General features: G+C 45.5%; 2 protein-coding genes across 5 annotated transcripts in view; one reads left to right on the forward strand and one right to left on the reverse strand.

Moving 5' to 3' along the window:
* The first annotated feature begins 575 nt into the window (after positions 1–575).
* LOC114640058 (serum amyloid A-5 protein) lies at positions 576–3,023 on the forward strand. Its single transcript, XM_028788971.1, has 4 exons — positions 576–614; positions 1,046–1,139; positions 2,166–2,304; positions 2,674–3,023. The coding sequence occupies exons 2-4, from the start codon at positions 1,049–1,051 to the stop codon at positions 2,810–2,812; spliced, it is 369 nt and encodes a 122-aa protein (XP_028644804.1). The 5' UTR covers positions 576–614; positions 1,046–1,048; the 3' UTR covers positions 2,813–3,023.
* Positions 3,024–7,770: 4,747 nt separating this feature from the next.
* Hps5 (HPS5 biogenesis of lysosomal organelles complex 2 subunit 2) overlaps positions 7,771–24,382 on the reverse strand; it is a 37,476-nt gene continuing 20,864 nt past the window's right edge. For all 4 annotated transcript variants that reach the window (XM_028788849.1, XM_028788848.1, XM_028788847.1 and 1 more), the window contains exons 14-23: positions 22,589–22,738; positions 21,987–22,058; positions 21,134–21,708; positions 17,236–17,356; positions 16,880–17,035; positions 16,042–16,161; positions 14,823–14,936; positions 11,999–12,105; positions 10,301–10,571; positions 7,771–8,768 (exon numbers count right to left, since the gene is read on the reverse strand). In XM_028788849.1, the coding sequence (XP_028644682.1) occupies positions 8,708–8,768; positions 10,301–10,571; positions 11,999–12,105; positions 14,823–14,936; positions 16,042–16,161; positions 16,880–17,035; positions 17,236–17,356; positions 21,134–21,708; positions 21,987–22,058; positions 22,589–22,738 (1,747 nt within the window). In that variant the 3' untranslated portion in view covers positions 7,771–8,707. The remainder of the gene's footprint in view (positions 8,769–10,300; positions 10,572–11,998; positions 12,106–14,822; positions 14,937–16,041; positions 16,162–16,879; positions 17,036–17,235; positions 17,357–21,133; positions 21,709–21,986; positions 22,059–22,588; positions 22,739–24,382) is intronic.

The raw sequence follows: 24,382 nt of genomic DNA on the forward strand, positions 1-24,382 counted from the left end.
TCCTGAGTTCAATTCCCAGCAACCACATGGTGGCTCACAATCATCTGCAGTGGGATCCGATGCCCTCTTCTGGTTTGTCTGAAGACAGCTACAGTGTACTCATAAAAATGAAATAAACAATTCTTTTCTTTCTTTCTTTCTTTCTTTCTTTCTTTTTTTTTTTTAAAGTATCAGTCCAAAACAAACTAACAGACAAAACCTAAGCAAGAGTCTGAGGCAAAGACTGGAAAAACAACTGTTGTCTGCACTAACACATCTGACTGCTTTTCTTAGGAGCCCTGAACCTCTCCTGAGATGCACACTGCCTTCCTCTTGGCACCCTCTCTTCCCTCAGTATTGACCCCAGTCTACTATGCCCCAGAAGACTGCCCAGGCACAGAAAACTGTCTTGTGTGTTCATATTGCACAATTAGGGAAAATGACCCGAGGAAGAAGCGCTCATTGGTCATTGGGAAGATTTCTGTTGCAGTCTTTTACAAGAACTGACCTCCTAGGGGTTTTCCCAAGCACCATGCCAGGCTGGCATTGCCCCTCACCTCAGCAGGGAGGCTAAGCATAAATACCTGCCTCTCACCTACAGCCATAAACCACCAGCTCTGCCCAGCAGACATCAGGTGAGCAACAGACCCATGCACAGAAACTTCCTGTTTGCTGTGTTTCAGCAAGTGTGCTTTCCTCTCGGTGGAACCTCCTGGCTTCTGCTCACTTGTGGGGTTTGTGCCAGGCTGAGGGGACATGGGGAAAATGCTTCCTACTGCATCCGAGGCTGCTGGAGGAAGTGGCATCCTGGGTGGTCCCTGCCCTCCAGCTCCCTCACTGCTGCCTGGGTGGTTTTCTAGGCAGAGGTAGTTGAGCATGCAGGATGGATCAGAACTGAGGCCTTGTGGCTCTGAGGGGGTTCCTGCTGAGAGGTCTCAGGAGGCACTGCTAGGACACACATGAACAGCAGTAAGAAGAAATGACCAGAGTCTGTGTGGATGAGAGGCCCCAGGGGGAGGTGCCAGGCCATGAGTGTCTCCTCCAGCCTCCTCACCTTTCATTTCAGAGGATGAAGGTGCTCACCAGCCTGTTCTTCTGCTCCCTGATCCTGGGTGTCTGCAATGGAAGTTGGTATTCATTTATCGGTGAGGCTTTCCAAGGTAAGCTGAGAGGGACACCACCTCTGGGGTGATTGGACTCAATGTTCTGCTTGGCTGGAAGGACCAGGGATTCCTGTAAGACTTCCTGCTATGCACTGCATACAGCAGGAGGCAGAGCAGGATTATGACCCAGAGGTGCTTGAGGCCAATCCGGTCTGATGACAAGTCAGCCTGACAATTCCTAAATACATTTGTGAAGAATATGGGTTATTGGGGGCATCACCTAAAGAGCTGTAATAGCTCAGAGATCCAGACAGCCCTCCCTGTACCTAGAATCTCAGGACTGGCCTTGGAAGTGGCCTGGCATGGAGACTCTCGGCATCTCCTCCTGAGATCAGAACTTGCACCCACAGCTGGGATCACTTCTCAGAAGCTTCTGCAAGATAGCACAGGACCCATGTGTTCTGCTCAAAGGGCAGAGTCAGCAGTGTCACGGTGGATCTCATGCTCTCTGTCAGGATGGATTCTCAGGGATCAGAGCAGATGTGCCCTGTGTGCAGCCCTCCTCTGCCTTTGATCACCTCATGATGGAACTTCCTAGATTAGGAGAGCTATGTCCACAACACTGTCCCTTGCCTGGAGGCAGTGTGGTCCCAGGGGACATTTTCAATGGCTGTAGAGATATTAGGTTGCTCTCCTAGAGAAATGTGCTGTGGGGTGTGTGGTAGAAGCTGGAATGCAAGCAAGTGGTTGGTTACCCTGTGGTAAACAGCTCCGGAAAGCTGAAGCTGACAGGCCCTGATATGTAATGACACTGCCCTGCCTCCATGGTGTGCTTCCCACCAGCTGAGGGGCAGCTCACAGCAGCACTGTGGCCAGAAAAACAACACAGGCCAGGTGGACACCCTAATGGCTGTCCTGAGTTACTTGGAGAAACCAGAGGGGACCAGGCAATGATCTTCCTAGTTCATGCTCTCAGGCTGCTCTGAGCACAGGCTCAAGCCAGAAGTACTTTCAATGCCTTTGTCCTCTCAAAGGCGTGGGTAGAGTTTTTAGGTTCATGTTCCTGTGGTCTTTCCCATCCAGGGGCTAGGGATATGTGGCGAGCCTACTCTGACATGAAAGAGGCCAACTGGAAAAACTCAGACAAATACTTCCACGCTCGGGGGAACTATGACGCTGCCCAAAGGGGTCCTGGGGGAGTCTGGGCTGCTGAGATAATCAGGTAAGACAGATGGCTGGGTAGCAGGTCTTGGCTCTTCTGGAGAAAGCAGTGGCAGGTGAGCTCTGGAGAAGAGCATGTCATCTGAGCATGTCCCTCCTCTCTTGCTCATGAGGCTAGTGTCTCCATCTCTGCCCAGTATATGCCCTGGGCCATGTGCAGAGCCAGCACACAACCATGCTCTGGGAGCCTGCTCCCAAAGGTACACAGGGAGCGACTCTCAGCCCTGGGTTTCAGGTAATGTGAGGTGACCAGCCTGGGATGACCACTGTCTCAGCCCCTCCTTCCTGGCACTTTCTGGTTCCTCCTAATGCCATCCCATGCAAATGGGGAATCTTGGTGACTGATCTCCTGTGTGTCTGCTTCTCCTAGTGATGCAAGAGAGGGCCTTCAAGGTTTCTTCGGAAGAGGACACGAGGACACCATGGCTGACCAGGAAGCCAACAGACATGGCCGCAGTGGCAAGGACCCCAATCACTACAGACCTGCTGGCCTGCCTGACAAATACTGAACACCCTTCTTTCTGCCTCAGGAGGCTGTGCTGTGGGGCCTGTAGACAGGGTCTGGGGTTCTTCATACCTTAGGAACACTCAAGTTGCCTTTTGGGAAAACACAACATACATCTCACATGTGTATCAACCAGGTGTTTGAGAACTGTGTTACTCCTGCAGTAGTAACTACTTGCCTGAGGAGATGGTAATAAACAGGAACTTGGAAGTGGAGCTGAGCCTGTGTATCTGTCATTGAAGGATGTTTCTGGGAACACTCGGGGCAGACACCAGTCTTCCAGAATCTGACATGGGTCACTCTAGCCCCTTCTCTGGGGCCCTGGACCTGTGAGTGTATGTTGTTATTTTCCGTGTCCAGGTCTCCACTCCCCATTAAGCATGTCTGCTTACTTGTTCTGGTCCCCCTAGCCTTAGTTCTCAGTGATGCTGTCTCTAGGGTCTGGGGGCACACCCATGGGAGGCCTCATGCCTGGGTATGCTGCAGCTCTCACTGTGATCCTGCTTGTTCTTCTACAACACACAATTCCAGGAGCACACAATTCTCCATCCTAAGAAACACGGAGGACTTATTCCTGTCTTAGGATTGTTCTTGCTGTGAGGAACACCATGACCAAAGCAGCTTAGAAACCAAAGGATTTGTTTGATTGTACACTCCTCTTTCCCTCCTTGGGGCAGGAGGGTCGATGTTTCTCGGGATTTATCTCGCTCTCAGGGAGGACTTTCTGGGTGAGTGGTGTTTGGGTTGGCCTTGTCTAGCACTTGGTCAGACATTGGAACTGTTGTCTCCCGAGGAGCTTCCCCTCAGTAGTACAGTCTTCTGAAGCTGTGTCCCTGGCCACACTACCCTCAAGACCAGCACTGTGAGCTTGCACTCAGAAGCCATCCTGTCACTTCTGTCTCTGCTCTTTCATTTATTGTGTCCCCAATTCCTTTGTCTTCCCTCTGAGGCAGTGCATTCACTTTCCCTCTCCCATACCTCTATCTGAGACTTCTCAGGGGAACTGCAGACATGCTGTTGGGATCTGGTCTGCTCTGTGTTCAGATTTCCTTATTTATTTATTCATTTATTCATTCGTTTGTTGGCTTGTTTACTAGTTTTTCTCTAGAGAGGGTCTCACTGTGTAGCCCTGGCTTTATTAGAATTCAGTATGTAATGCAGGCTGGCCTCAAACTTTCAGAGATTGCTTGCTTCTGCCTCTCAGGTGCTAGGATTTAAGGCCTGCACCACCATCCCTGGCTCTTTTCCTCACTTGTCTTTCCTCTGTAAACGTGACTTCATCACCAATCTCCTCCCCTCAGGAGTCCTCCTCAATTCCACTTTCCAGATGAAACAGTTACCAACTTGTTTGAGCCCTGGCCCTGCTGCGGTCCAGCTGTTTTGCCAGCAGAAGGCATGGTAAGGACAGGCTGGAATAGGACTCATTTTATATACTTGGCTCCTTTCTGGATGCTGTTGCTGAGACACCCCAGAATCCCTCATCCTACAGTTTTAGGAGTAACAAATTCCAAGTCTGCTCCACAGATTCAGTGGTAGCCCAGCTAGATTCCCGAGGATTCAGAATTCCCTATCTTACCTTTCCATGGCTGGCTCTCCTGCCACAGCCAGGCGGAGTGCCCTGTCCAGAGTCTGCTGGAACCCTAAATGATTGCCTCTGGGTTTAGCTGCATGCTCAGGCACCAAACCCTCGACTGCCACCTCAGTGAGGGCTCTCTGGGTTGTTGCCTTTGTCTCATGATTTCTAACAAGCTTTGCCTTCTGACCAGTGGCCTCCAGCCAGCCACATGCTTGGAACCCTCATCCTTCTGAGGAATGCCCCAAAGCCATTCCTGCTTTGTCTGCCCTGCAGCTGCTGCTCTCCTCTTCTGGGACCCCTCCCAGTGTAAAGTCCTGCCTGCTTTCTACCTGTCCCTGCACTGAGAGGAGGGGTTTTCCCAGAGCCCTTTAACTGTCCATCTCTGGCCATCCAGATGTAATACCCCCAGGGCCCTCCCAGCAGCCTCTTACCCTGTTCTACTGAGTGAGGCCTGTGCACTAAGTTTGTGGCTTCTTCCAGATCGATGTTCAGATCTCAAGGCTCCCACCCACTCCACCAATCATGTCATCCCCTTCTCAGCTCCCAGGTCTTACCCTTTGGCTACCACTTCCCTTAGTCATTGGGAAGCTGGGCCCACAGGGTCCTAGCAACTGATGAAGGTCAGAAGCCTCAGGCTCACCGTGGTTCTGGTCAGACATACCAACACTCAGGCTCCCCACCAGATCTGCTGTGTCACTTAGGATCACTTAATTTGTGGGTACCATGAAAACCAGAAATGTGGGTGCCCTACTACAGAAACTATTTAGAATTTCAAGAAAACAGATCTGGTAAGCCAAGAACAGCTGTCTTTGTCAAGCAAGAGACTCTGCTCTTGTGGTTACACATGGGGTTTCCTAGTGCACAGAGAAGGTCCTCTTAGTCCCCAAGGCATCCCCAAACTCCTTCTAAGGGACTCCACGAGGCCTCCCACACCCATGAAATGGGGCAGTTCACTACCAAAAGTTTCCACAGCAGTGGGGTTGGAAATACTGGACAGACTTAGACTTGGCTGCCCAGATGGCTAGAGGAATGCAGATGCTTAATGGGTTTAAAACTGTTTTTGAGAAAGAATATTACCATGTAGCCCAGGCTGGCATGGAATTCATGGTGACATCCCTGCTTCAGGTCCCTAACTGTGGGGTTTAGAGGCTTGTGCCACCAAACCCTTCCAACATTAATAGTTAGGTTGACAATCAGCAGAGTCACATGGGATGGGATGTTTTTGTTGGGGCAAGTCCTCTGTAGTAAAAAACATGGTGGTGCTGAATCACTGAGAAGAACTACCAAGCAGGCATTTTGCATTCCCTTGCTAGGAAAACCTTAGTAAAGCCTAGATTTACCTGTGACCTTGCTGTAAAAGAGAGATTTCAGTCTTCTGGTCCTTGTCACAGAGAACCCAGGAGAGGACCCTGACCGAGTGTGAGCTGGTGACTTACAAGGTGAAGGACTTGTGGAGTTGAGTAGGAATCTACCCAGGGATGTCAACTTGCATAAAGCAGACAAGGCCTAGAGGACCCCGCTGAGGACCCAGTGCTGGCTGTACTGGACCTGGATTCAAGGTGTGCATCTCTATAACATCTCCAAGGCACTCAGTTCTTGAGTTTACTATAAAGTAGTCCAATGATAGGAAGAACACTGGCTGCTCTTCCAGGAAACCTGGATTCAATCCCCAGTACCAACATTGTGGCTTAAAACCTCCTCTAACTCTAGTTCCAGGACATCCAAAGGCTCCTTTATATCTTACATCTGATAACACAGATGCATTTGTAGACACTTACTCATCCATAATATTTAAAATATATGTATGTTAAAAGGAAAAAAACACCTATAGGATGCTGGCAGTGCATACCTTTCTTTCCAACACTCCGGAGGCAGAGGTAGGTGGGTCTTTGTGAATACAAGACCAGCCAAGTCTTTAGAGCAAGCTCCAAGACAGCCAGAGCTACACAGAGAAACCGTGTGCCGGAAAACCAACCCCAAGAACAATGCTGCATCTGAACTGAGGAGTGATACAGGGCGGAAACAGGTGGAAGCAGGTTAAATAAGCCCCAGAGTAGATTCCCAGTCAGGACAGCATCTGTGCTGCTGGGGTGACAGTCATGTTGCTAGGCTCAGACCAAAGCTGCTTACTGACTCACGTACTGAGACTGTCTGCTGGCAGAAGGGGCCCTACACTGCCCCAGTGGGCTAGGCAGTAGGTAGTGGGGCTGTACATTAGTAGCAAGAGAGAAAAGGGACAATGATCAATGAAGATCACTGACAATCAGAGGGTTTAACTAATGTCATTAGCAGTGAGGCTGGGGGAAAGGAGGAGGGAACAGGGACAAGTCTTTGCACAAGGACAAGTTTCTCAGTTGAAGGAAATTATTCATTTCAGGGTTCAACTTCCCCCTCCCTCCAGTTCCCTAAACACATTTTCTATTGGTCTGGTTACTGTTAAGGGAGAAAATTATATTCTAAATCCTAACGGCAGCTAGCATGACCCATCTGCCCGTCCTGCATGATAGTGTCAGTTCTTACTCATGGGCAGGTGGCTACACTCAGTTTCAAGGTGCCAGGTCCTATGATGGCGCTCTCTACCTTTTAATCCACAAAATCAAAAACTTAAAAAAAAACAAAACAAAAAACCAAACCAGAGTACCTTCCCTTTGGTCATTGTGGGTGGGGGTGGGGAGAGACATTCAGACCCAAGCCGTCGGCCTCCTTGGCAGCTTCCTGACTGCTCTATCACTTTGTTGTAGTCAGAGGTCAGATCTGGACACAAATGGAATTGAGGCAACCACGCATCAAATATGCCTAGAACCTCTCAGCAAACGGTAGCTGTACTTGAAAACACTGCCTCATGTTCAGATGGTTCACATGGGAGTGTTTGGCTGAAGAGGATTTTCTTTTCTCTTTGCCTTGGAAGATACAGTCAGTGGGTGTGGGCTAGGAATACTGTTTGGGCAATGAGCATGGCGGTCACTTGCCCTAGACAGGGATCTGAGGACATGATGGCAGCCAGGCCAGTTCCCAGTGCCTGCTGGCCTTGAAGTGTGCTGGAGGCCATCTTTTAGCCACTGCGTATCGACTGAAGCTGACAGTTAAGGAGAGCTGTTGCTGTTACCTCAGTCCAGCCTCGAGGCGGCTTCGGCTTACACATCCATACCCATGGTAATGTATGCCACATTGTGGGAAGGACTGCCACATTCCACCAAACTCTAAACCACCCTGTGAAGCCTTCCTGCTACTGGGAGAAATCACACACAAGGTCATGGGTAATTATGGCAGACTGTGTGGCTTCTCTGATTTGTTATAAATGGGGAAAAAGAAACAGGTCACTCATTCAGTGTATCTAACACTATTCCATTCCTTCTAATTGCTCTGAAATAAATCTCATGTCCATGTTCCAATTCATGAAAGAAAACCTTCATCATTTATTACCAATATAACAGGCTACATAAAGCCTCATAAATGGCGATCTAGTTACATGGTTTGACTAATACAATCATTTGTCATAATTTATATTAGTGCGTGGCTTTCTCTTATTATGGCTTTTAAAAATAAATTTTAAAACTGTGTGTGATGGTGTACACACTTAATCCTAACATTCAGGATGCAGAGGCAAGTAGATCTTTAAAGTTGAGACAGCCTGGTGTAGCTACACATTCCAGGCTAGTGAGGGTTACAAATTAAGACCCTGTTTCCACAAAAAAAGGAAGGAAGGAAGGGAGGAAAAAGTGCATGACTCAATAAAAAAATAAAAGAGAGGGCATGAGTGTTTACGTCACCCGCTCTTTAAAAATTACAGATAATATATTTCCAGGGATTGGTCAGTATATATAGGTTTAGATTAGAAAATATCAAATAAATACTGGAGAAATACTTTAAACTGAGCTCAACTCAGATATGGGCAATCTTATTTAAAACTCTGGTTAGGATCTTCAGTATTTATTATATAAGCCAACAGGAATGATGTCATTGTTCCAGGTCCTAACTCAGAAATTTGTAGCCACCCCTGACAAACTGAAAGGAAGCTTCTGCACCCTTCAGATCTGCCTCAGTAGAAACCAATTCTCTGATTCACTGTGTACAACAATGAATACCACACAGCAGGGAGCACCTCCACGCTGCTTCCAGTGAATGACAACCCACTGCTTCCAAAAGCAGATTTTCCTTGAGAAATTCTGAGGTCTCAGAGCCACAAAAGCCAAGGGCATCAGCAGCTGCAGCAGCATGGCACGGTATGGTCATGGCATGGTTTGGAGTGTCCTCTTTTCTTCCGTGGCGAAGCCCTCTGGAGGTTCTAGAGCAGGACTCCACTTGATCAAGGTAGATCTCCCACTAGGCCTGCTGTGACCAGAGGAACCGGTCACATTTCTCAAGCATGCCTTGTATCAGAGCTCTGAAATACCACAGGAAGAAACAAGCAAATTCAGTTGTCCTCATTCATTCTTAATAGCAAATTAAAAAGTCTATTCTGTAGACTTAAGAGGATTCAAAGCACTGATTCTGGGATCAAATGAAACAGGCTGAAACCAGCAAAGTGGGTGGGACATCTTGACTCAGAGAATTGGAATGCTTGCCAAGCACACTTGAGGCCTCACATTCAATGTCCGGTGTTGGGTAAAAAAAAAGGGAAGGGATCAACAGAATGAACCAGCAATGTGGGATGGAAGAAAATATAATGCAAATCCTACCTGGTAACAGGTATTATACTTCCAATGTGGTGGAACTCCACAACTAAACTAAACCTGATTCTAAAACGGGCAATGGACTCAGTTATTTCTCCAAAGATGCTGTCAAAACCAGTAAGCACAGACATCCATTCAGCATCAATGGTCACTGGGAAAATGCAAACCACTTAAGCAGCTCTAACGCAAAATTCTTATAAACTTTTACATTTAAGGAACTATTCCCAAGTCCAAAAGATTCTGAAAGCTGCGACCCCTCTGTTCTCAGGTATATTAGATTCACGGTCATCGAGCTATCCTCTTATCGTCTACTTAGATGGGGCATCTGGGATGTTCAGACTCAACAGAAGCCGAATGGTGGTTGCCAGGCTACGGGAAGGAAGACCTGTTTCATAGCTGTGGTGCGCCAGCTCACAGAAGAGAACACAGTGGAAATCAGCTACACAGCAGCGTGCACACTCTAAATGACTAAATGCTCTAGACAGTAATTTCACATGGATTTGCTTTCCTTTTCTTTGCTTTTTTTACAAGACAGTAATTACTGCTATACAGTCAGGCTGGCCTGAAGCTGCTGATCCTCCTGTCTCAGTACTCCCAGGGCTGAGACTACAGCTGTGGACCAGCATGCTTGGCTTGCTTTTGTTCTTTCCACCATATCTACCTTACCACGAATAGAAAAACACTCGACTAAAATATTTATGTGTGTGTGTGTGTGTGTGTGTGTATGTGTGTATGTGTGTGTATGTGTACAGACATACATAGTTTGCTTTGTTTTTTAACTGGATTTTGAACCCAGGGCTTCATCCATGATAAGTAAGTGTTCTGACACTAAGCTACATCCTCAGCTCTTTTTACTTTTTGAGACAGGATTTCACTAAATCACCCTGTGTGTCATTGAAGTTGTGGTTTTCCTGCCTTGGTCTTCTATGGAGCAAGCTCACAGGCCTGAGATATTAGGCCTGGCATGTCAACACTATTCTTAAAGAAAGGAGGATGCACAGTATTGGGGCCCCCACGCTAGCTAACCTGAAGAGCATCTTGATCATGATTCTGAGTAAATGTACTTTGGCCTTCTCTTTTACACTATGGTCAGCAGATGCATCTCAGTCTCCTCATGTGCTAGGGAGGGACCAGACTACATGACCTCTGCACTCCCATCTATCTACCTCTGCAAGTCTGTGAGAGTCTGTGTGCCCAAGCATCACAGAGAGTGTACAGAGAGTGCACAACAGGCTGGCATTACCTCTGCCTTCTCTCAGCAATCCTCAAGATGTCACAGGTTCTGGTGAACTTTTCTGACAACTCAAGGGCCAGACCACACTCCTGTAGCAGTGACCAGGCCCGATCTGGGCCCATGGCCTTAGCTAACAGGAGGGCCACATTCTCCACATTGATGGGGGCAGGTCCATCATTGAGGCTCCCATTTAGTGACTCCTGAGGAGCTGGCCTTATGCTCTTGGTCTGTAGTAGATGTAGGAGAAGCTTCCATTCCTCCAAGGTCTCCGGGATCCACCCTGTACACAGAAACAACAGTGGGGCTGACCACAAAGCACACAGGTTCCATTCATGAAGCATCAGAACCGTATGAACACTTAAAAAAAAACACACTCAAGAACAGAGTCTCTTCACCTCAGCACAAACCTCTCAAAAACACAGAATTAAAATTTATCCTCAAACTTCCTAGAATTGCAATGAGGAATAAAACAGACACAACCCCCCACAATCAGGTTAGTAAAGGCCTTAAGTATATAAACAAATCACTACTTACGAACCATGTTAAGTACACTCAGGGAAAGAACGATGAATCATAGAACTGTGGGCATCGTTCAGAGCATCTGAGAAAGGCTCTGTGAGAAAGCAACATCTGAGCAAAAGCTGAGCCTGGCAGGAGGCCACATACTTATATCTTGCATGACATCCAAATGTGGAGTAGGGACAAGCAGGGGGTGAAGAGGATTGTACTTATGACACAGGATACACAGAAGATAATGTGGCACAGCAAAGAATCAGCTGAGTTAAGGGGATGTAAAAGCCTACAGTGAGCCAGCAGTGGTGGCAGATGCCTTTAATCTCAGGACTCAGGAGGCAGATGGATCTCTGAGTTTGAGGCCAGCCTGGTCTACTGAGCAAGTTCCAGGACAGCCAGGACTGTTACACAGAGAAACCCTGTCTCGAAAAACAAAACAAAACAAAACAAAGCAGCCTATGGTACATATGGCAGTGCAGTAAAAATGACAGGTCAGGTCAGGCCACGGGACCAGCTAACAGTATGAACTGTGTATGAGTTCAGTGCAAGGGGCGGAAGCCACACTGCTCAACTGTTTTTAAGATTTACTTTACTGGGGTGTGTGTGTGTGTGTGTGTGTGTGTGTACATGTTCACATGCACGCATGCAAGACATACACACATGCATTTCTGTGAGAACACGTGCACAGGTATCCACAGAAGCCAGAAAGGGGAGTCAAGAGTCCCCGGAGCTTGAGTTGTGGGCAAGTATGAGCCACCCAACATGGGGTGATGGGAACCAAACTCTGATCTTCTGGAAGAACATCAAGTGCTCTTTCCTGCTGGGCCACCTTGACAGTCCTTTATTTTTATTTGTCTTTCTGTCTGTTTAAGAATCATTCTGGCAGCTGAAACAAAGTGAGCTTTAAATGGACAAGAATGAAAGCCAGCTGTGCAGGCACGAGAGCGTCCATTCCTGGAGTTTGTTGTCTCATTTACAACAGCATATGGAAAACATGGTGTATAATGCTTAAAACAGTAAGCAGTTGCTAAATAGGAAAGATGTCAGAATATGCCAAAGGTAGGTAAAACCCCCACAATTTTACCGGCTATCACGATTATATAGACAACCACTAAAGCATTCAGACTTGCTTACTGAAGGTGAGGAGAGGCTTCTGGAACGTCACAGTGAGCAGTGAGCAGTGGATTTACGTACCGTTGTCCCCTTCCATCAGGCTTAGATCATTCAGATACACAATGTTGGTGAAGGCCTCCCTCCTCCTCTCCAGCTCCAGACAGAGGGTAAGATATCCAGGCCAGAAACTTAAAGGGACGGAAGTTGGTAAAAGGAGGAAGGACAGTGAGTGTCTGTGAACTGCACTGCTCATATGTGCTCACATGCACTGCTCATATGTGCTCACATGCACTGCTCATATGAGCTCACATGCACTGCTCATATGTGCTCACATGCACTGCTCATATGTGCTCACATGCACTGCTCATATGAGCCGCATGTGCTCATTAAAGCTTAAGGTAAAAGTCACTAAAAATTAAAACACAGGCTTTATTTGTTGTTCTGAGATGTGCTTTTAAAAAAGTTTTATTTATTAAAAAAAAACTTTATGTTTTTTATGTATATGGCATTTTGCCTACATGTATGTCTGTGCACCATATGTATGCTTGTTGCCCAAGGGAGGTTGTGGGGGAAAGGGGAAGAAATAGATACTAGACCCCCTCAAACTGAAGTTACAGACAGCTGTGAGTTGCCATGTGAATGCTAGGAATTGAACCTGGGTCCTCCAGAAAGTGCTCTTATTCCCTGACTCATCTCTCCAGTGCCGAGATTTATCTTTATATGTATAAAAGTCTGTCTACATATATGTTTGTGTATAATGTACATGCCTGGTACCCCCAAAGGCCAGAAGAGGGCATCAGATCTCCTGAAACTAAAATTACATCAGCTGTAAGCAGCCATATGGGTGCTAGAAATTGAACCTGGGTCTTTTGCAAGAGTAGCAAGTATCTTAACCACTGAGCCATCTCTTCAGTCCATAAAAATGAGTTTTGTAATTAAAAATTAATGATCACATGTGGCTAGTGGGCAGTACAGCAGAATATTTTCATTATCACACAAACTTCTATTCAACAGCCTTGATCTAATACACTTAAAAAACAAAGCTTTATGTATTTTGCAAGTAGTTTTTAATTTTATTTTATGTATATGGCTACTTTGCCTGCATGTATGTATACGTACCCCATGTATATCTGGTGCCTGTGGAGGCTAGAAGAGAATGTCAGATCCCCCAGAATTTGTTGAGGTTTGGTCTGTTGCCATGTATTGTAATACAAACCCTGGCCCTGGTTACCCCCAGGGATGAGGAAATTCTCATACAGATCCAAGTGATGCTATGTAACCTTGCCCCCCAAGTTATTCCAGATTGGTGAGTAAAGATGTTTACAGCCAAGAGCTGGGCAGAAGAAAAATAGCCTAGGTAGCGTTTTGGTTCCCAGGCTGAGGTCTGAGGCAGGGACCATGAGGAGAGGAGAGAAGGTGGAGAGAGACAACACCATGGAATAGGTGAGTCATGAAAACACGGCCACGAGGGCCAGCCAACTGCAGTTAAGAGCTACCCAGGTGGAACTTGGAACACGGCAAGTTATAAGTTCAGGTTATTGCTGGGGAAGTAGATCCTAACAGCTTAGAGGGTAGACCTCTGTCCAGCTCTAGTGCTAAAGGCTTATTATAAATATAAAAGTTCTGTGTCTTTTATCTGGGAACTAAGTGATCTACGATGGGGTAGAAACCCTCGTTTGAGTTTAAATAATTAATACAACAAGAATTTAAATTACAGATGGTTGTGCTGAGAATCAAACCTGGATCCTCTGAAAAGTAGCCAGTGCTCTTAACCCCTGAAGCAGCCCCTACTTTTTTAAGTTTAATCACTCAAAACAAAATCAGAATGTATCTCCAAATCTCAATCCATGGGCTTTTCCTTGGTACTTTCCCTCCTCACCAATCCAGCATCCTGTAATAATTAACACAACCCTTTCTACAGGCTTTGCTTTCTCCTACATGACACTAGATATAATCTCCAGAGAGTCTAAAAGGCGTCAGAGAGATGGCTTAGCAGGCCGGAGCACTTGCTGCCAAGCTTGACAACCTGAGTTCAATCTCTAGGACCAACTCTAGAAGGCTGTTTTCTGACCTCCACGCAGAAGACATGGCATGGCATGCACATGCTCCCTCCCCACCTACCACCTGACCAGTCTCATCCCCCAATATCAAGGAACAAGTAAGTATCACATAGTTGCATTGCATGAATTCTGTCTTAAGAAGAAGGAAGACAAAGGTCCCTCTAAAAGATACTGCATCCCGATGGAGCAGAAGCCAAGATCAGCAGTGACTAACCCTCTCAGGAATGTGTGGGTTTTCCATCCTCTACTGCTTCCCTCATCAGCAGACCCACCTAGCCCACAGCCTCCAGGGCTGACTTCCAACCTCTCTTCCTCCTGAGCCCTCCTCCAGGGAACCTAATCTGATCTCTCCCTTCTGGGAAATCTTTTAGCTACTGTAACTGGCATGGAAATAATATGTAACAACCTAAACACTGGTTACAGCAACTAGGCAAAGGGAATAGAAAGAACTCACAAGGGCCATTCTCTCCTTATAATACAGGAACAAAATTTCAAAGAAAGCTGATGTTTACTATCACTTAAGACATGGGGCTGGAGAGATGGCTCAGGAGTTAAGATTACTGGCTGCTTTCACAGAGGACTTGGGTTCCATACCTACAACATGGCTTACAACTCTCTGTTGAGACCTGATGTCCTCTTCTGGTCTCTGGTGCACAAACATTCACACAGGCAAAACAGCCAAACACAGAAAATAAAAATGTTAGTACTTTTTTTTAAAGGTGCATTTACACTGTAGTATTAAACTGAATTCTTGCATAACAAAGCACTCGAAAGCAGAGCCTTAACTAGAGGGTCCTCTGTGGATTCCAATCTCCACACCGGTATCTATAAACATCCTCACTTACCCACGAGACCTACAGATGTCAGTCATTTTCTCTTTGGTTGTAAAGTCTGCAGGAAGTTTAATCAGAAGAAGAATCAGTTGACTATAACCCCAAGAAAGCAAGTGTGAATGGGGCCTATGAAATGAAAAAAAAAAAAAAATACAGCCAATTAGATAGGAAATAAACCCTACACGTACTTTAGAATCAACTAATAGGTAAGACTACAGTTGAAGCATATTCCAAATATTTCTATCTTGCTCTTAAAAAATTAAAAATAGCTACTTTTATTATAACTTGTTCATCTTGAAATGGAACAAACAAACACACATCAGAAATAGGGCCTGGGGGTGTAACTCAGTGTTAGGGTGCCTGCCTAAGCATGCAGGTACTGAGTTTAATCATGATATAATCCAAGCAGTGAGTGTGTCCCTCACAGCCACTCTGTGTCTTCCTAGGCTTTTTGCCAAGGAATGTATCAAAACAGGCATTTGGCAGGAGGCAGTGCTCTCAAAAGCACTTTCCTTAGAGGAAAATACAAGAATTGTCTCTGAGTCACATACTGGTGGGTTTTTTGTTTTTGTCTTTTTCAGATTCTATTTTTTTTCAAATCCTACTGGCAGCTGGGCGGTGGTGGCGCACGTCTTTAATCCCAGCACTTGGGAGGCAGAGGCAGGCAGATTTCTGAGTTCAAGGCCAGCCTGGTCTACAGAGTGAGTTCCAGGACAGCCAGGGCTACACAGAGAAACCCTGTCTTGAAAAACAAAAACAAAAACAAATCAAATCCTACTGGTAAATTTATAAACTAAAGAAAACATAAACACACACATATTTTTCTTTAAGAGAGGCTAACCTAGGGTTCACTGTGGGTCTACAAAAGAGCTGTAGACAGGCCAGTTTAATTCTTTGAAGTTATGTACACATTTTTACATGAATATACATTTTCCTGAACAGAATCGTGGGATTCTTACAGGGTCTGTAAGTTCACAGGGTTGAGAACCACTAGGATTTACAAGGAGGCGTGCTCTCGTTACTCCCCATACGTGGACAAGGGTTGAGAGCCACTAGGATTTACAAGGAGACGTGTTCCCGTTACTCCCCATACGTGGACAAGGGTTGAGAACCACTAGGATTTACAAGGAGGCGTGCTCTCCTTACTCCCCATACGTGGTTAAGTTCTTCTGCTGCTGTTCTTAAAGTGAGCCTGACCTCTCTAAGTGAGTGACCATGTCAGACTGCTTACCTGGGATGTCCTTCATCATCCACTGTACTCGTGCTTGGTGGCGCATCATGAGACACTGCCAAAAGCAGCCATTCCAGTCTTAAAGATTCCGGTTGTAGAAGGAACTCAAGGAAGGATGGCCTGAGAGCAAGTTGGAGAGGAAAAAGCACTAGTCCTCACGAGAGAAAACAAAGCGTGGGATGTAGAGTAAACGACTAGGGGTGACTTGAAAGCTCCTCTATTGTACGCGGCTAGGAACGCTAGTGAGAGTGCCAGTCTGCTAAATGAGTGAGCACACTGTCAGACAATGAGGAAAATCTACGGGGCGGGGGTGGGGGTGGGGGCGGCAGGAGGTCAGTGTGGCAAACAGAAGGAAAAGTTTCCAGTCTAATACAATGAAAAGCACTCACTGGCAGAGGGATGAGAAGCCTGTCTGCTTTAGCTGAAGCCCTGCTATGTCAAGAATTTATTTTCTTTTTGAAAATTATTTTATGTGTCACCTACATATATGTGCACCACATGGAAGCACTACCCTGAGGTCACTCAAGAAGGCCTCAGATCTCCTTTAACTAGAGTTACAGACTGTTGTGAGCTGCCATGTGAATGACAGGAATGGAACCTGGGTTCTTTGCAAGAGCAGCAAGTGGTCGTAACTGCTGAGCCATCTCTCCAGCACAAAAGACTTAATTTTCCACAGAGAACCCAAGACTCTCAGATAGAGGAGGTGAAGTGTGGTATGTGTCCATCTGTGGTGTGTGCTGTGGGGGAAGGGGATTACAACTCCCCAAATCCTCATCTTCCAGAGTGCTGACAATGAAAATGTGACAAGTGGTGACAGAGACCACACACGCCTTCTCACCACTGGTCCTCAGGCCTGGACTTCACCAGACTGTCTAGATAGGCCAGGAACTGAGCGGGATGATGACGGCAAAGCTGCACAATGTCGGAAGGCGAGATGGACGGATAAAAGTTGATGAAGGCTCGAAGGGCAGACTCCCCAAATCTATCATACAGCCTGCACTTGGAAACAGAGTGCATCAGTCTCCAATTTCAATGGCACAATATGGTTTGCTTATACTTAGGACTCATTAGAAATAAAACCAAACATTCCAATAAGAAGACGCACAATATTCAAATGAGCCAAACTTGAGATACTAAGTCATAAAAACATTGCAGATGTTTTAGTTCCCACAAACAACATACAGGATAACCTACCGGGTAGCAAATGCAATCAACAAGGGACTATCGGAAGGGATGGACCCGTCCAGTAACTGCAACCCTGTGGGCAGCTCTCCTCCTTCCATCTCCGCATAGACAGGATTAGAACTTGCCATTTCTGAAAAGTAAAGCATGGCCTTTCCCTTCACTTCTTGGCTGCAAATATTCACGGACACATTCTTTCAACAGCCTTTATCACAGCTTGCTGTCACCCACTAACACAAGACCCCAAGATTGGTTAAACATTGCAGGAAACAAAAACAAAACCTACCAGGATATAAGCTCAACTTTTAAAGACCATAAAGTTAAACTGGGAAATAAAACTCAGTCGAATTTGTATTTTTGTGTATGTGTGTGCTCTTGTACTCAGAGGCCAGAAGAGGGCATTGGATCCCTGGAGCTGGAGTGGTAAGCCAACTGATGTGGGTGCTGGGAACCGAACTCAGGTCCTCTGCAAGAGCAGCAAGCACCAGCTCTTAACCTCTAAGCCCCCTCTTCAGACTCACATATTGTAATTGTCAGAGGACAAAGGAACAAACAGTGACAAGGGAAGTGACTGTTATGCTTTGAAAAAATAAGTTTATAGGGCTGTGTGTATACTGTGTGTGTGTGTATACCATGTATGTGGGTACTGTGTGTATGTGTATCATGTCTGTGTGTGCTTACGGGTCACATATCTCTATTATCAAAGGCAATCTGCTCAGTTTTTACAGAACCTGTATCCCTTATCACCTTTTAGAATTAAATTCAGTAAAATTGATTTGAAAATAGTTGACCTTTAAAAAAATGAAACCAAAACAAACACCAGCAACCAAGCAAATCTTCATCCTAAGAAGGAAGAACTGACTTTTGAGAGCAGTCAAAAATCATTTACAGCCAAACTTAGTGGCAATCTAGTTTAAAAAACAAAACAAAACAACCTTTTCTGGTTTAAGAAAAGAAAAAAGGTCAGGCAGTGGTGGGAGCACTTGGGAGGCAGAGGCAGGTGGATCTCATGGGTTTGAGGCCAGCCTGGTCTACAGAGTAAGTTTCAGAACAGCCAGGGCTCTGTGAAGACACCCTGTCTCAAAACCAACAAAACAAAACAAAGAAAGAAAGCAAAAATGGTATGACTCTGAATTTAAGTAAAATGTGGCTGTTTTTTTTTTTTTACAGTAGTTTTCAATGGTCCTGAAGACATACACCAAAGACCAGTCTCAGACAGATCCTGCCTTCCATAAAGCAAACAATCAGCTGGTTCTGATGTGGGAAAGAGCTCCCACTGCTGACAGAAATTCAAACTGTCATAGTTGATATGACAATCTGTGGAGTTTCTCACAAAGCTGAACAAGATCTGCTAGATGACCAAGGTACTCCACTGTTGGGTTTTCATCCTAAGGATCCCAAGTCAACACACCAAAGGTGCCTGCTCTGCTCAGCCACGTTAGTGGCAGTGTTCACAACAGTTAAGAAACCGAACAAGCCTGTATGTCCATCAGAAGACGAATGGATAAAAATGTGGTACATATAGAAGACAGAATTTATATGGTCATAAAGGAAAATGAAATCATGACATGTGTGGGAAAATGGATGGAACTGAGAATCATGTTAAGCAAAATTAGCCAGGCTCAACTCAGAAAGACTCAGAAATGTTTTCTATTGTGTGGCTATAGAGAAAGTGATAGAACAGAAGAGGAGAACTGGAGGGGAAGGCATCCGCTGAAAAGAGGGAAAAGAAGGCAGGGGATGAATGAGGAAAAGTATGGAACATATTCGAAGATGCCATGATGAAACCCCTTACTTTCTAAGTTAATGTAAAAAATAACTTTATTCATTATCAGTGTGTGTTTGCATGTATGGGGTACAACATATGGAAGACAACTTTGTGGAGAGCGTTCATGTCCAGCCTTGTACAACAAGTGCTTTTACCCTCTGAGACATCTCTCTGATCCCAAAAATTAATTAAAGACAAAACAACAACAACACACTTTTTTTGCAATTGAAACATTATCAGAGGGCAGCACCTGTCTAAAAGCCAGTCTTCAGCTTCTACTTAAACAAAGCATCTGCCCCACACTGCTTCCCATTTGACTGTGCCAGACAAGGACTTAAAGAGCTGGAGACATGAGGAAGGCTTCATGCTCGGTACCCCCAAACTTCAGCTGCACCCTGCATGCTCTAGCCTGCAACGGTACAGTAACAACACCACAGCACTCACAGACTTTTCTGCAAATTTCTAGGGATCAAGGTTGAGTACAATCACAGGAGAAGGAAAAAAAAACAAGTAAGTTAGGAATAGTCAGACAATCTATTTGAAAAGAAGCATCTTGCTTCTTTTTTCACGTAAAACACTTACGCTTTTAAGCTGCTATATGTGAACTGAAGCAAAACTCTAACTACAGATGCATTGTCTAGGACGATAAAAGACCTTTAAGCTAGACAATATGCAAGATTGTTTACCTGAGGCAGTACACTTTGCTCAACGAAAAAAGTGTGTTTAAAGTCTCACTTGCTGGAGACAACATGCCATCTGTTACTCAAGCAGAATGCTGAAGGAAAACAAAAACACTTCAAAAACAGGGTAATCGAGCAGAGCAAAGAGAACACATGTGACCATGTCTATGAGGATGGCAGCTACCATGAGCTGCAGCCAAGCCTGAGCAGACACTGCTGGGTGGCCAACACAGACCTACAAACTCCCATCCTCCTGTACACAGCAATAGAACAATTCCTCCTTGTCCTCTGCAGTTAGGTAGTTCTGGGTGAAGGGATTCTCACCACTATAATGTGAAACAAGACTGGTAAGCCACCACAGGTAACCACCAGACACACATTCTACCTGCTCTCCCCAGACACAGCAGCCAACCTTGGCCATGAACCGTAGGGAAGGAGAGAGCTGAAAACACTGTAAGGAACTTCAAGCGCAGGATTCTGCAAAGAGCGCTGTCCACTGACTGACTGAAACCTCTCCCAGAGTGTGACACAAGCAAGAACTGAGATGTTATATCTGAGTTGAACGATGTGTTCGTTGCAGCAGCTTAGCCTGCCCAGCTACCATCTCTGTGCCTCCACCACCTCATCTAGAAAAAGCATTAGCACCTTCTACTCTCAAGTCTGTTACAATACAAGCATTCACCACACACCTCAGTACACAGTGTACTCAACATAGCAGCAGACACTCTTGTGTTAGCAAGTCACTAAAAGGACTTTCTTATCGTCCCATATCGTCTTGTCTGCACTCAGACACAGTTTGCTTTAACCCCAACTGTTCTAACATTGCTATGTCATTTTCTGAATGTCACCTTAAGAAAAGCAAAGCTAAGAGTAACAGAATGAGTCAATGTTTGAAGAACTATTGAAGCTTAAATTAGTAGAAAATAGGACCATTGAGATGGTTCAGTGGAAAAAAATGCTTGTTACCAAGTCTGACACCTGAGTTCAATCCTAGGGACCCAGAGAACTGACTCCAAAGTTGTCCTTTGACCTCTACAACTGTGCCATGATACACACACACGTATGCAGGCATACACACGTGCGCCCTCGTGCACACAAACACACACGGGGGGGGGGGGGAGTGAGGGAGGGCTGAAGAGATGGCTCAGCAGCAGGTAAAAGCACTTGTTGCTCTTGCAGAGGACATGGGTTTGGTTTCCTTCCACCGTAGAGGAGGCCCACAACCACCTCTAACTCCTGCTCCAAAGGATTTGACGCTCTCCAGTTTCTTTAAGCACCTGTATGCATACAGCACACATACATATAGAGAGAGGCACACATACATACAAATACATATTTTTAAAAGAGTGAGTAGAAAGAAAAGGAAGTCTGGCCGGACAGAGGAGAGTTTTCTATCCAATTCTTTTGTCAAGCGCCACCTTATAAAATACCTCTACATTTGGTAATGCCACCTGATAGTTACCTTTCAGTCCTTCAACAAAAGTGTCCCAAACACAAGGGCTGTCATAACTAAGCTTGATACTCTCTTTTGCTCTTTTCAAGTCCAGGAGAAAAAAGTACTTCTTTAGGAAACGACACGCCAGTATCTCTGTAGAGAGCTCCTGTGAGGCCCGGTCCACACGTCCACCTATGCTTTCCATTGCAGAAGTCAACACGTTCAGTTCCAAGCACAACGTTGTCAATTCCACCAGGTCCTTCTGAAGGCTTTTTGTTATGGTATATGGAGAACACACTTGAAAACGGTCAGCCGAGGGCTCACTAAGGCTGCTTACAGGGTCACAGGTTATCTGACCAGCAGCTTCTTCAGTGCCTAAAGAGACCCTTCTTTCTTCCCCACTCTCTTCATCTAACTCTCTCTCTTCTGACTCGCCAAGGAGGTGCACATCCAAGCTTGATTTCATGGGTAGACTGCTGGTATTGGAAAGGCCACCAAAGTCTTTCATGGCAAATGTTTTTTCTAACTGTGAAAGCCACTCATGTAAAACCATTCGTAGCAACTTGGGTTCAAACAGAACCAGAGGGTCCAGTAACTTGGTCCTATATAAAAGAGATGAATGTAAAGTTGTTTCATTTAAAAAAAAAAAATTAAACAAACTTAACTGATAAAGCGTACTCATCTGGGATAAATGTTGCTTTTGAGCATTGTAAATGACGATTATCTTGTGGCCAACAAAACTGACAAAACTGACTCTGGAGCAGGTTACTGATTATTGAATATCCATTGCAAATGAGGCTACCTCTGACCTAGACAGTCAAGACCAGTGCTGATGCAGTACAAAGGCCAAGCCCACACACTGTAGACCCTCCATACTCACATTGCTTCTGCTGTTGCTGCTGTGAGTTCTTGAAGCCTGTCTTCTTCAGGAGGTTGATTAATTTCTTTCTCCCTAGAAAATCATGAAAAAGAAAGAATCCTACTCACAGGTAATAGGGGCAACCAAAACTTTCTTAGACCAAGACTTCTACTACTTACTAAATGGCAAGTATGTTACATGTTGCATTGCCTTAAAGAGTTTTTTTCCTCCCAGTATCTTCATTAAATATTCTGTTCTAATTCATCAAGCAAAAGCACATCCTAGAGTTGACAGGTCAGACAGCATTAAGGATGTGAAGTTACAAGCTAGTTAGAAGAGCTAGGACACAACCTGATCTTAGTCACCTCCTCGTAATCTAACACTCCTTTGTCATTCCAGGAATGTGACAAGATGACAAAGAAGGAGAAAGGTAAATGAGGTACGAGACTGAAACTCTGTCTCAACAGTTATTAATTCTGTGTAAACTGTGGAATTTGCAGACTCTGCACTATGCAACTGTCTTCAGTGAGCAGCATCACACATACGGGGTCTCCAACAGTACTGTCTTTAGCTTCTGCACACTGGCAGTTGCACTAGCATTCTAGACTCAGACACAGGCTTACTCAGTGTCCTCCTCCAGAGGGCAGGTGACTGCACTCACTTCCTCTTCATGTGCTCGGTCAGCATCCTTGGATTCAAATGTCTCTTTCAGCTCTGGGCTTGTGTGAAGGGTGCCAATCTTCTCAGTAGTTTTACGTACAAAGCTAGAAACACTGGAAGTCAAATACCAAAAATCTTACATGAAATTCGATCAACACTGTCAAGAGTTGATATATGACACGAGTTATACATCACAGTTGCGCTAACACTTGTTTCTGATGTTTCTATGTTTACATTAGTACCATTAAGCCAGTGTGAACTTAATAACAAGACGGACTCTGCTCATAACAATTTCACTAATCAACCACATTCACGTGAGTCTCATATAAACTTATGATAAAGTGTTTATAGAACTGTCCTGAAGCTGGGTGGTAGTGGCACATGCCTTTAATCCTAGCCTTTAGTCAGGAGGAAGAGGCAGGCGGATCTCTCTGAGTTTGAGACCATGGTTACCTTGGTCTACACAGCAAGTTCCAGGACAGCTAAAGCTATACACAGAAATCCTGTCTCAAAAACAAAAACACAACAACAACAACCCACTGCCTGAGACCAGTGAGTCATTGCTAATGGGAAGGTCTCTAATCCAGTTCTCCCTACACTGTCACGCCTCAGGCAAGGTAACCATGTGCCCATCAGCCACTCTGCGGTCGGAGAATAACGAGGATTACTCCATGGGACTTAGCTCCTGACCTTTCACAACAGACACAGAAGGATAGACAAGAAGAGTGTGCACCCTGCAAGGACTCAGGCATGCAGCTGAGCAGAAGACACATCTTCTCACTCAGATAGACAAGAAGAGTGTGCACCCTGCAAGGACTCAGGCATGCAGCTGAGCAGAAGACACATCTTCTCACTCAGATAGACAAGAAGAGTGTGCACCCTGCAAGGACTCAGGCGTGCAGCTGAGCAGAAGACACATCTTCTCACTCATTCTCAGGGCCAAGACTGGAAACATTTTCAAAGATCTCCCATTTCTCCCCCGGGGGGCTATGTACTTTTAACTGCAGCATTAGAGAAGCAGAGGCAGGTGGATCTGCCAGCCCACTCTACAGATGGAGTTGCATGTCAGCTAGAGCTACGCAGTGAGGCCATGCCTCAAGAAGGGAAAATCCTCCAATTCTGACCCACTAAGTGAGAAAGGATCAAGGACTAAAGGGCCATCAAGACACCTCAGCAAGTAAAGGTACTTACTACTCTTTTAGAGAGCCTGGTTCACTTCCAGCGCTCACAGGAAGGCTCACGAGCACCTGAACTCCAGTTCCAGAGGATCCGCCGTGGTTTTGCTCCCATGGGCACCCATGTATACATGGTGCACATAACACTCACACAGCCTCACACACATAAATACAAATAGATAAATCTTCACATACACAAAAAAAGACTAACGGGCTAGCCAGACAGCTAAAGAGGGAAAGGCATTGGCCGCCAAGCCTGACGAGTGAGATCCCTAGAATCCACACAGCAGAGAACTGATGAGACACGGTGGTCTTCTTCCTCCACATGGACACACTATGGCATACACCAGAGATGAGACCAAAGTTTCCCATTCTGCTGTGTCTGGGGTGGAGGTGGGGGCTCATCTGCAATGACTTAAACACTCAGCTACGCAAATGAAGAGGACTCAGCTCCTCAAGGTTAAAAGGAGAAATTAATAGTTTATATTAACAGGTTATTAGACAAGTAACTTAAGAGGCCTTCTTTGTATCATTTAAAATGTTTTTTCCTTCTCAGTATGTCATGTGACAGCTAAAGCCAAA

The sequence above is a fragment of the Grammomys surdaster genome, unplaced genomic scaffold (genome assembly GCF_004785775.1).
Source record: "Grammomys surdaster isolate TR1022 unplaced genomic scaffold, NIH_TR_1.0 125769, whole genome shotgun sequence".
In the NCBI taxonomy this organism is placed as follows: Eukaryota; Metazoa; Chordata; class Mammalia; order Rodentia; family Muridae; genus Grammomys; species Grammomys surdaster.